The sequence below is a fragment of the Artibeus jamaicensis genome, unplaced genomic scaffold (assembly GCF_021234435.1).
Source record: "Artibeus jamaicensis isolate MK-2021 breed Jamaican fruit bat unplaced genomic scaffold, CSHL_Jam_final scaffold_369, whole genome shotgun sequence".
Lineage (NCBI taxonomy): Eukaryota > Metazoa > Chordata > Mammalia > Chiroptera > Phyllostomidae > Artibeus > Artibeus jamaicensis.
The window spans coordinates 37927067-37939935 of record NW_026522042.1 but is presented as its reverse complement, the minus strand read 5'-3'; the positions used below and the strand labels follow the sequence as shown (position 1 = coordinate 37939935).

The 12869-nt window shown below is 37.5% G+C and overlaps 1 protein-coding gene and 1 pseudogene across 6 annotated transcripts in view; one reads left to right on the top strand and one right to left on the bottom strand.

Moving 5' to 3' along the window:
• The window catches only part of IPO11 (importin 11), a 189714-nt gene that overhangs the window by 128605 nt on the left and 48240 nt on the right, over positions 1–12869 (bottom strand). For all 6 annotated transcript variants that reach the window (XR_008390098.1, XR_008390097.1, XM_053657295.1 and 3 more), the window contains exons 8-10: positions 3961–4009; positions 2345–2415; positions 471–663 (exon numbers count right to left, since the gene is read on the bottom strand). Coding sequence is in view for 4 of the 6 variants with exons in the window: in XM_053657295.1 (XP_053513270.1) it covers positions 471–663; positions 2345–2415; positions 3961–4009 (313 nt within the window). In the remaining 2 variants the exon portion in view is untranslated. The remainder of the gene's footprint in view (positions 1–470; positions 664–2344; positions 2416–3960; positions 4010–12869) is intronic.
• LOC119042431 (40S ribosomal protein S2-like) lies at positions 10897–11875 on the top strand (annotated as a pseudogene).

Here is a 12869-nt window from a genome sequence, read left to right as displayed (position 1 = left end):
AGAGCTTCCATACTACAGAGACTTACTGAAGAGAATTATTTATATATGTTTCTCTCTCTCTCCTAGAAGATTTTCATTCGTTATGGTACACATGCCCATCAATGAATTCCAAATATACAAGCATTTAACTTGTCTAGAAGCAACTTCACTTTATATAAAATCTGAGAAAACTTTTAATTTTACAAATGAATACAGCCTAAACATGAGCTGCAGTGGCTATTGTAGTACTTTAATCTTAAAGTCCTTAGGCCTCCACTGATCCTCTATTGTGTTATAAAAGTCAGTTTACTAAATGTATGGTTTTTAAAAGCTTGCATTTATATAACAAGACTCTAATCCCTATCTCTATTTCATGTTGCAGCGTTTTATTTTTCAGACTCAATTTCAAAAATTTACATAAAAACAGCATTTACTTCATACTTCAATTAAAATAAGAAAATGAAAAAATAAAACCATCTGAAAAGCATTACCTTCAAAATTTTTGGATGGCTTATACGCATAATTTTTGACAATCATCTTAATAAGATTCATGCATTGGACAATGAATCGTTCAAATGTAACCCCTTCACCAACTTCTGTGAATACATAGCTTACAGAAAACTCCAGTGATCTCTGAATTAGTGGAGTAAATGAAAAGGGATGTTGATCCAAGAAGTCCAAAAGCTGTAAAGAAAGAAATTAAAATGTATTTTCCTCAAATAAATATGGGAACATAATCATTCATAAGTACATCTTGCAACTTCACTAGTAAACCTTGGTGAGTCTGTGTATGCACAATTTCACTTGTAATACACATGTAACATATACATAATATACTTAGCACCTGTAAAGTATTCTTACCATTCCCACCTTTTTGCACCAAAACAAAAACAAGAAACAAAAAATCCTGAATGTGATCATCCCTCTACATCTAACTATAAATTTATAAGAAACCTGGGGGAAGAGAAGGGTTATGGAGACAAAGAAACATGGTAAATAACACATCAGGATGCAGCAGACTTCAAAACATGGAAGACTCTACAGAAAATAATTAATTACCTCAACAAATATATATCAATGAAAAACATAAATGGAAGAACTGACACTACTGAATCCTGATTCAAACAATCTATAAAAAAATTCATGAAAGAAATCTGAAAACTGACTAAATATTTAGATAATATTAAGAAGTCACTGTCATTTTTAAATGTAATAACAGTGTTAAGATTGTGTTTTTTTAAATCTCTTACCACTTAAGGACACATTCAAATATTTATAGACAATACTATATAATATCTAAATTGGCTTCAAAATAACCAGCAAAGAGGAGAAACCAGATAGATTAAACAGAAATCACCATGACCATATGGTGATAATTGAAAAGGCTGAAATGATTCAATTCTATTTGGAGGTATATTTGAAATGGTCCAATTTTAAAAGCTTTTTAAAAAGTCAAAGGTCATAAATATGAATTTCATACATTAAAATATTCATGAACACTGCACAGCACCACTGACTCTCCACATTGTCTTATTTTACTTTGTTTTGTGATTTTTGTTATTATCTAAAAGGACCTGAGTCCATTTTACACTGGGTCTTGGAAGATTAGGTAGGCTCTTATCATTGAAGCTATTCGGAATGTACAGCTGGAAATGAACACAAATAAAACTACAGGTCAGTGCTCCCTAACCACAAAAACAAAAACAACTCATTGCTACTCATTTACTCCTCTTCCAGGGAATAAACAGCCTTAATTCTACTAATGAACCTTCAATGAAAATGGGGAAGAGGATAAAGATTTAGATACTGGCTCCCTGTCATCAATTACTTGTTTCATTGCAATGAAACCCTCAAACCCAATCAATCTTCATGACTGCTGTAACCTAATTCTTTAAATTTTTCCCAATCCCAAAATTTCATAAAAATAACTTTATAAAACTTAATTTTATCAGAAATTTATACACTTTGCCTAGCAAGTGCACTCAAATAATTCTATTCAAAAGAAGTTTAATCTGACAATAATCATTCATTATGAATATCATGACTTCCTGATATTATATTGCCTCCTATATTTTAACTACATCCTGCTCCACCACACTGGTATCTTTCTTTATCTCTCTTTCTCTAATACTTACTAGGATAGATTTTCTAACATCAAGGTGATTCATACACTATAACTTATGGTGTATAAATTTAATTATTATAGGCTTTGAAATACAAAGGTGCTTTTTTCTCTAGTTTTCCTATAAACCGAAAATAAATTACACTGTATCAAAATGTATGCTTATTAAAATATCATTTGCCTTACTAAATTTGCACATGTGTATGTTATTTAGGATAACATAATTAATATTAAAGAACTTACCACTTTAGTAAAAAGAATAATGGTCTTTTCCAATCTATCTCTACATACGTTATCTGTACCTATAGTTCTACCTGTTAAAAATAATTTCAAATATTAGTACAAGTTTATAATATTCTATAAATTCACAATGAAGACAATGACAAACTTAAAAACAGTCATCTGTTTTTGGATACTTTGCATTATGAATTCATGGTTGTGCATTCCCAACTCTAAACAAATTAATCATAAAAACAAAGTTTTCACAGAATACCAAGATTTGCATTTAACAGAAACAGTAATCCCCAAGACTAATATTTCACAAAATTAATCCTAAAATATAAACTGAGCACATTTTAAAGTAAAAGGGTAACAATTTTATCCGTGAAACATGAGTCTCATTTTCAAAATCTAAATTAGTCACAGTTGAAATACTTTTCAAGCAGTGTAAGTAAAAACAAAACACTCAAAGATTAACATACTCATTATTTTTCCTTTATCTCTAACAATTTTCTACTGATAATTTCCCTGTCAAAATAATTAATTCTTGTACATTCAGAATAATGTCTATCAGCCCATCAACTACTCTGCTCTCTAATCATACTCTTCATATTCTGCTTCATCATTTATTTCATTCTCCCTCTGTTCCCCCAGGCGATAACCAAAGAAAAATAACAATTTTTAGAAAAATAAACTATGTTCTATGAACTGTCTTATTCACCTTTACATGTACAGTACCCAGAAGAGTGACTGGCAATAGACTCAAGAATGTTTTTATTAAACTGAAAATGACTGCCATGAAACAATCAGTAACTCCCTAAAAGTGAGTACACTAAGATATCTTCTCAGGTTAGTAGGTCCTCAAAAATATACACATATACATAAAAACACAAACTTATACAGGATATACATACCAGCATGTGCATACAGGAGATGCATGTGTGAGTGTATACATGCACATGTGTTTGTGTATCCTAAGCAAAGATGCTCACAATGACAGGGAAAAGGACAACAGACTACCAATACAATACAACACAAATATAAATGCTAAATTCTCTTTTGTGTGGTAGTGGATTACAATGGGTCCTAAAGGTAAGCCAAAGAAGGTTAATAAACAAGAATTAAGGAATTAAGAATTTAAGGAAATTTGGGGGGTGGGCTGGCTAGAAGAGGGCAAAGGGGGAAAAAACTGGGACAACTGTAATAGCATAAACAATAAAACATTAAAAAATAAAAGGAAGGAAATTTTTATCATACAGATATGTAAACTATACTAAAAGCAACAGAATCTAATCTACAAGAAATCGACATATCATGTGCACAGATATGGGGTGGGGTGGTAGGTAGGTCAATGACTATCTGTTAAATATAACTTGTGGATGTCTGCACGGAAAATGGTAGTAGCAGTAGAAATATAGAACAAATGATCACAAAATAAACTTTCTGAAAAAAGGTTCCTCAATATTCAAGACTTGTGCATGAAAACAAAGCTGAGCTTCCAATTTAACTCTAGAGAACTCTCTAGAGGCAAGCTTCTAGAGAGGCAAGCTTTTAGCCTCTCTCGAGATATGCAAGTTTAGAGTAGAAGTTATTAACAAGTAAGGGTTCTACAGTAAAAATACTATCATGAAAGTACTTACTGCATTCCAGAAATTGTTTTAGACGGTCAAATATTCCATGTAAAAAACCCTAGAAAAGAGTATTTTTAAAAAGTGTCTCAACTTATACTGTAATAAATATTTACCTTCTACTTTTCAGTGATACTGAAACATATCTATCAAATCATTTAAAAAAGTTAAAATTAAAATAAAACAATTTACTATTATAAACAAGTCTTACACAAGAAAGTAATTGCACTTAAGTCCCCCTTATCCGCAAGGAATAAGTTCTAAGATCCAATGCCCAGTGGATGCCTAAAACCTTGAAGAATAAAAGCCCTAAATATACTTTATTTCTTCCTAAATATACATACCTATGATAAAGTTTAATTTATGCAAGTTAGGTACAATAAGAGGTTAACAACAATAACTAAAAAATAAAACAATTATAACAAAACACCGTGACGTTATGTAAATGTGGTCTTTCTGTGATTACTGAGTGGCCACCAGTGACTAGTGACAGCCTGTATGGTGAGAACAGGCTGGCCAAAAGGATGAAGTACGTCCCGTGGGGGTGGGGTGGTAGGTAGGGCTGAAGAGAGATGGGGCTCAGGCAGCATAAGATTTCATCACGCAACTCAGACTAGTACGCAATTTAAAAGTTGTGAACTGTTTATTCTGGAAATTTCTACTTAATACATTTGGGCCACAACTGCCTTTGGGTAACTGAAAGCAAAGAAAGTGAAACTAAGGAGGGGGGAGTACTGCACAGCATTTCATCTCTTCAGTGTCTCATTTCAGGTCATTCAGTTCCCTCAATCACTCTGCAGTAAAATATTACTTATTAAGTATATTTCATAAGTACTCCCTATTCTCCTCACTTCTTAACTTTTCTTCATAGTCCTTGTAACTCCCAGACGTATTGTCTATTACCTGTCTCCTCCCACAGGAACGTCAACTCCTTACGATCCAGAGCTTTGCTTTCTTTTATTACTTTACCCCAGAATCCAGGAACAGTATTTAGCAATAGTAAGTTCTCAATATATAAATAAATGGTAGGAATTATTTTAAGCAGAGATTCCAAATCTCAAGTGTTAAAATATATATTAGCCTTCAGATACCAGAAAAGGTAAGCATCATCTTTTACCATATGGGTTCAATAAACCATTACTTTTTTGAATACAGAGTCAGGCAGAAGTCAGTCCTGGTTGTGTGTGGTTGGTAGAATAAGAATATGGGTGTAATAATTTCTCATTTTAACTTGAACGTTTTACCTTAAATGTCATATGGTGTGCTTGAGTGTGATATTGTTATGTTACAGAATTACATGCTTATGATTATGTAATAAAAAGGGGGCATTATTTGTGCCAGACCATGTATATTTTAAAACATACTAAGAAAATTTTCCAGATTAAGTATAAAAGGATAATGAAAAACAGTTTCATTAAGATTTTTAAGAATTTGAAGATTGTAGACATCTCCGTATTAACTTTGGGACAGAAACATCAAAGATGTCACATGTCCTTTTAGCAACGGGATGGTCTAGGTTTTTTCAACAAAGCACTGTGTAATGAACGTCTTCCAGCTAAATGACTAAAATAGATTGTCTTATTTCCCCTTTTCCTTAGAAATATATTGTTTACTAACAGATTCTTTAAAAAGAACTTTTTTATATTGATTGATTCTAGAGAGAGACAAAAAGAGGGCAGGGAGAGAGAGGGAGAGGGAGGGAGGGGAAGGAGAAACATCAATCCACCTATTTATGGATTCATTCATTGGCTGCCTCTTGTATGTGCTCTGACCAAAGATCAAACCCGCAACCTTGGTGTTTTGGGACAATGCTCTAACCAACTGACCTATCCAGACAGGGCCTATTTTCCTTTACATAAAATCAGTGTATCAGTCAGGGTTCTCTAAAGAAAGTAGAAAATTATAAAGGCCATCAATTTTAGTAAGCTTATCAACAGAATCAGGAATTTATAAAATTATAGACAGCACTAATCTGTAATTTAAATAAACTAAGTAACGACTAATGTTACAAAATAATAGAACAGGAATTCAAATTAAAGTTGCTATTAAATGGCAATTTACAAGCAGACTTTGAGTAATTGCTAAACTTATTACAAAAATCATCTCTTAATCCTAAAACATGCAATGAGGTAGATACTATTTCTTTTTTAAAAATTGTATTTTATTGATTATGCTATTACAGTTGTCCCAATTTTTTCCCCTTTGCCCCACTAAACCCAGCTCCCCCACATTCTCCCAGGCAATCCCCACACCATTTCATTGTTCATGTCCATAGGTCATGTGTATAAGTTCTTTTGCTACTACATTTCCTATACTGTGCTTTATATCCCCATGGTTATTCTGTAACTACCTATTTGTATTTCTCAATCACTTCACCTCTTCATCCATTCCCCCACACCTCCCTCCCATCTGGCAACCATCAAAGTGCTCTCCATATTCATGGTTCTGTCTCTGTTCTTCCTCCTTAATTTGTTTTTTAGATTCAATTGTTGACAGATATATATTAAATAGCATTTTATTGTTCATGGTTTTGATATTTTTCTTAAGTCTCTTTAACATTTCATATAATAATGGTTTGTTTTTTCTGTCTGGGAAGCTCTTTATCTGCCCTTGGACTCTAAATGATAGCTTTGCTGGGTAGAGCAATCTTGACTATAGGTCCCTGCTTTTCATGACTTTGACCATTTCTTGCCAATCCCTGCTAGCCTGCAAGTCTTTTGAGAGATCAGTTGACAGTTTTATGGGAACTCCCCTGTAGGTAACTAACTGCTTTTCTCTTGCTGTTTTTAAGAGCCTTTATCTCTTCTAACCTTTGGCATTTTAATTATGATATGTCTAGGAGTGGGCCTCTTCGCATTCATCTTGTTTGAGATTCTCTGTACTTCCTGGACTTGCGTGCCTTTCCTTCACCAAATTAGGAAAGTTTTCTTTCATTATTTTTTCAAATAGATTTGCAATTTCTTGCTCTTTCTCTTCTCCTTCCGGCACCCCTAAGATGTAAATATCGGATGTAGTAAGTTGTCCCACAGGCTGCTTACACTATTCTCATGTTTTTGGATTCTGTTTTTTGTTATTGTTGTTCTGATTGGTTGTTTTCTGCATCCTTATGTTCCAAATCGCAAGTTTGATTCTCAGTTTCACCCACTCCACTGTTGCTTCCCTGTGTATTGTTCCTTATTTCAGTTAGTGTGTGCTTCATTTCTGACTGGATCTTTTTTATGCTCTTGAAGTCCTCACTAAGTTTCTTGAGCATGCTTATAACCTGTATTTTGAACTCTATATCTAATAGATTGCTTATCTCCATTTTGTTTCATTCTTTTTCTGGAATTTGATCTGCTCTTTCAATTGGGCAATGTTTCTTTGTCTCCTTGTTTTGTCAGTCTCCCTGTGGTTGATTCTATGATTTAGCTAGAGCTGCTATGGCTCCATGTCTTGGTAGTGTAGACCAATGTAGTAGGTGTGCTACAGGGAGTAGTAGCAGAGCCCCCCTATCATACAAGCTGGGTATTTGAGATGTACCCTAGTGTGGGCTGAGCAAGCCCTCTTCATGTGGTTGAACCTTGGTTGCTGCCAGCAGATCAATGGGAGGGATTTATCCAGGCCAGTCAGCTGCAAGTACTAGCTATGCCCACTGGCTATCAACCACTGCCCCTTGTGGAGGATCAGCTGTGCAGTGGCAAAGGGTTGGTGATACAATGTGGTCTGTAGCTGTCCACTGGGTCTTCTGGCTCTGGGGTTTTCTGGGTAGTACACACCAAGGTCAGCCCCCACACTGTCTAGCGTCACCATGTATAAGCTATAAAGCAATTTCAGATGACTGTGACTTTTGCTGGGCTTGGAGATTCCCAGGCAAAACCAAGCTGTGAATCTTGGCTGGCTGTTGCTAGTGCTGGGCCTGAGACCACTTAGCTATCGATTGATGGTCTGTGGTTTCACTGAAGCCAGCTAATGATTGTTTGGTTAAGGTTTAGGAAGTTGTGACATATGAACCAAGACCAGCCATTCATAAGGAAAAGTCACTGTTAACAGTTGTCATGTGCTAGCAAGTTAGGTGGGAAGGAGTCTCAGAGGATCTCCAGGGTGGGGGAAACCGTGTTAACCCAGGCGATGGAATCTCAGATATGGCATCCACCTCCAATTCTATTGCTTTGTGTGTGGGGGGGGGGGTTTGGTTCAGAAAAGGGACAATGCCTCTGCCTGCCTTTCTGTCTGGGAGAAAGTTGTTCCCCAGTTCTTGCCTTGATACCAGACACTTCAGTCTCTCCCTGTATGCCACCGGTGCCTTTCAGTCTGCTATCCCATTGCTGGAGCTCAGAGGGAATGAGTCTAAGTAAGTTTGTGGGTGGGTTCTTTAAGAGTTACTGCTTGGGATTCCAGAATTTTCTTCCACCACTCAATATCCACTCGTTTTTGCAGCCAGGAGTTATGGGGACTTATTTTCCTGGCACTGGAACCCTAGGCTGGGGTGCCTGGCATGCAGCTGGAACTCCTCACTTCTGAGATTTCCCTCTCGAATTTTAATCCACCACATGTGGGTGTGGGACCAGCCCATTCCACATCTCCACCCCTCCTACCAATCTGGATAGATGTGGTTTCTTTACCACATAGTTGTCAGACTTCCATTCAACTCGATTTCTGTCAGTTCTGGATGACAGCTATTCTATGTTTTAGTTGTAATCTGATGTGGTTGTGTGTGGAGGTGAGCCATGTTTGCCTATGCTGCCATCTTGACCAGAAGTACAGGTACTATTATTTTATCTCCATGTTACAAAAAAGGAAACAGTATGGCGAAAGTAACAGCCAGTGGCCATGCTATTAAGAAAAGTCCAAGGGGATTTGTGGTGTCTGCTCTGGTTTAGTGGTTGTGCCCCAGGGTTTTGGAAAAAAGGGAAGTTACCTGAAACTCCGCAGACCGTTCCTCCTCATCTCAAGACATGCTTGAGGAGCAGTATGAAGAAAGGCTGAACTAAGCAAAATAAAGACAGGTGTAATACATGTCTGGACACCAGTGCTGCTGGTTCTTGAGCTTTTGGACTCATGTCTGGACTTAACGCCTTCAGCCCCCATTCTCAGTCCTTCAAACTCATATGCAATCACAGCACACTTTCCTGATTCTCTGGCTTATAAAGGGCAGATTGTGGAATTCTCTGCCTTCATAACCATAGGGATCCATGATGATGAAGGAGTAAGTTGAATCTACACTAACCTCCTCCAAGGACCAATCTGGAACTACAACTAAATTATAAAGGAATCATCTTGAATAACCAACTGAACACCAGCTAGAGAGAAGCCTTATAACCAAGGACAGACAGAAGAAATCACTTCACCACTACTAGTAAGACTGGTAGGGAGTGTGGAGGAGAAGTGAGAGGGCTGGCTGGGCTCCCATGTGGGCCAACTCAACTTCTGAAGAGATGTATCAGTGGCCCCGAGAAGTGTAGGGTCTAAACCTCAAGCTGGGCTCTCCAGCCTACAGCACCAAAGCCTGAAAGGGAACCAAATAACATCCAGCAGTGAAAAGCAGCAGGATTTCTGTCTGCCTGGGAGAGATGCCTGGAGACACAGACAGCCTCTTAAAGGGCTAATGCACAAAAGTTCATTTGCAGCCACTTACTCTGGAGTTCAGCAGAGAGACAGCACAGTGAACTAGAGACACTTGAGGAGAACCTTGGGTTGCGGGCTCCAGGAAAAGAACTGAAGGAACAGCTGCCAGTATCCCTGTACTCAGCCATTCCCCACATTGCAGAAGTCATCTTTCTTAAGCAGACAATTCCTCTCCAAGTGGCATCAGCCTGAGGAGAAGTAACAGCCCCACCAGCAGAAATTGCCCTGCCCTGCCCCATGAAGCTTAATCCAGGCTGCAGGTCACAACTGATTAGATGAACAACTGAGGTTCAAAGGCTGATTGGTTTAAAAACTAGGGTGGAAAATACAAAGCAGCCTGGGGTTACTTATTTAAGCCCAAATAAAAAGACAACCCACAGAATGGGACACCATACTTGCCATACATCTGATAAGGGGCTAATATCCAAAATTTATAAAGTACTTATAAAATTCAACACCCCCAAAAAACAAACCCAATTAAAAAATGTGCAAAAGAGCTAAACAAACTTTTCTCCAAAGAAGACATACAGATAGCTAATAAACATATGAAAGATGATCAACATCACTAATTGTCAGAGAAATGCAAATTACAACTACAATGAGAGACTATCTCACACCTGTCAGAATGGCTATCATCAATAAATCAACAAACAGTAAGTGCTGGAGAGGATGTGGAAAGGGGAACCCTTTTAAACTGTTGCTGCAAATTCAGATTGGTGCAACCACTGTGGAAAACAGTATGGGGATACCTCAAAAAATTAAAAATGGATCTGGCTTTTGACCCAGTGATCCCACTTCTGGGACAATATCCAAAGGAACCCAAAACACCAATTTGCAAGAATATAAGCATCCCTATGTTCATTGCAGCATTATTTAAAATCGCTGAGATACAGAATAAGTTCAAGTGTCCATCAACAGATGAGTTGATAAAATAACTATGTGACAAACAATGGAGTACTACTCAGCGGTAAAACAGAAGAAAATTTTTACCTTAGCAACAATATGGGTGGACTTGGAGAACATTGTGCTAAGTGAAATAAGCCAGCCAAAGACTAATACCATATGATTTCACTCATATGTGGAATCTAATGAACAAAGCAAACTAACAAGCAAAACTGAGAAAGACTCATAGTTGGAGAACAGATGACAGCTAGTGGGTAGAGGGAAGTTAGAAGGTGGAGGGACTGAGCAAAAAGGAAAAAGGACTCATGGACGTGGATACAGTGTGGTGATTGCTGTGGGGAGGAGAGTATAAAGTGACTAAATAGTAATGGGAAAAAATACAATAAAGATAAATTTTTTTTAAAGGCCAAGGTGATCTCCTTTTCCCCCAGGAAACACCAAATGGTAGATGACACTGGTGCTGCGGAAGGGCCCGGAGGCCCCGGAATGGATGTCTGCAGAGGCTTCCTTGGAGGATTTGGCAGCGGCATCTCGGCAGAGGTCATGACAGGGGTCAGGGTCGAGGCCATGGAGCTCTTGGAGGCAAGGCCAAGAATAAGGAGTGGATCCCTATCACCAAGTTGAGCCACCTGGTTAAGAACAAGTCCCTGGAGGAAAATCAAGTTCCTGGAGGAGGTCTATCTCTTTTCTCTGCCCATCAAGGAATCTGAAATCAGTGACTTTTTCTTGAGGGCACCCCTCAAGGATGAGGTTTTGAAAATTATGCCCTTGCAAAAGCAGACACATGCAGGCCAAAGGTCCTGGTTCAAGGCATTTGTTGCCATTAGTGACAACAATGGACACGTTGGTCTGGGTTTTAAGTGCTCAAAGGAAGTAGCCACTGCCATCCATGAGGCAATCATCCTGGCCAAGCTCTCTCTTGTCCCTGTGCAATGAGGCTACTGGGACAAGATCGGCAAGCCCCACACTGTCCCTTATAAGGTGACTGGGCACCATGGCTCTGTGCTGGTGAGCTAATCCCTACACCCAGGGGCACCAGCCATCTTCTTGGCCCCTGTGCCCAAAAAGCTACCAATGATGGCTGGTATCAACAAGTACTACCCCTCAGCCAGGGGCTGCACTGCTACCCTGGGCAACTTTGTCAAGGCCACCTCTAATGCCATCTCTAAGACCTACAACTATCTCATCCCTGACCTCTGGAAAGAGACTGTGTTCACCAAGTCTACCTGTCAGGAATGCACTGACCACCTGGTAAAAACCCACACCATAGTTTCTGTGCAGAGGACCCAGGGTCAAGCTATGGGCACTACATAATTTTTGTACAAGGAGAAGGCCAAGGTGAAGTTCAAATCCAAATCTATGTGCCTCCAGAAATCAAAATCGCACCACTATCATTTAGCACTTCCTAATTTTTTTTAAGTTCCAGGAATTTTTAAGATCTTTACGTTATTTAAAGATGTCCTTAATTTGTTAAAATTCTACCTTCAATCAGTACACCTTAAATGCTACAATATAGAATTTGTAACTGAGTGAAGGTTAACAAATATTATCATTTCTGCAGACAGAAAAAAAACTATAAAGGGAAAGCCATGGGCTTACAAAATACTAGCAGATGCAATGAAAACCACTGATCTAGTTTATAAGAATGTGATTCAAATCAGTTCACTTTTTGCTGGGAAAAAAAATGACCAACATAATTCTAGTGAATATAATTTGATAATACTCAGCATAATATTGCATATAATAATTACTGAGTCTCTTGACATAGTGTTTCTACCACATCATGTGTTCATGCACTTCACAAATAACTGCGGACCATTTTCATATGAGAGAAACTGTTCCAAGCTCTGAGGTGAACAGTCAAGAAAACGAAGTCTCTGCCTTTATGGAACTTACATTCTAGTGAGGGAACTGAGGGAGAACTGTAAAATTGATTTCTGGGAATTGTTTTTGTGTGGTTTGGTAATGACTGTAAATATTTAAAATGCATCAGTATTTAAAATTGTGGTTGGTCTTTGATATATTTTCTGGCAATCTGGTAATACATCAATACTATGTTCCATTTTGAGAAATTCATCCTAAAGAGATCATTAGAAAAGTACACAATGACATATGTACCCAAATGTTTGTTCTAACATCACTTATCAGCAATTAAAACCTGCAAACAACCTATATGTCCTATCAATAGGTAATTAGGCAAGTGAATTATAGGAAGGCTATACTAATTTTATCATTTAAAAAAAAAGGTCCACCAACTGTAATCATCAATACATTGCTGACATGAGAAATATTCACAACACACTAAGTTTTAAAAAAGCAAGTAACAAAATAGCATGTAAGTCCTGTTTATATAAAATCAAGACAGAAAGTATATCTAGAAGAACATGCATAAGATGTCTTAAAAGGATACTTAG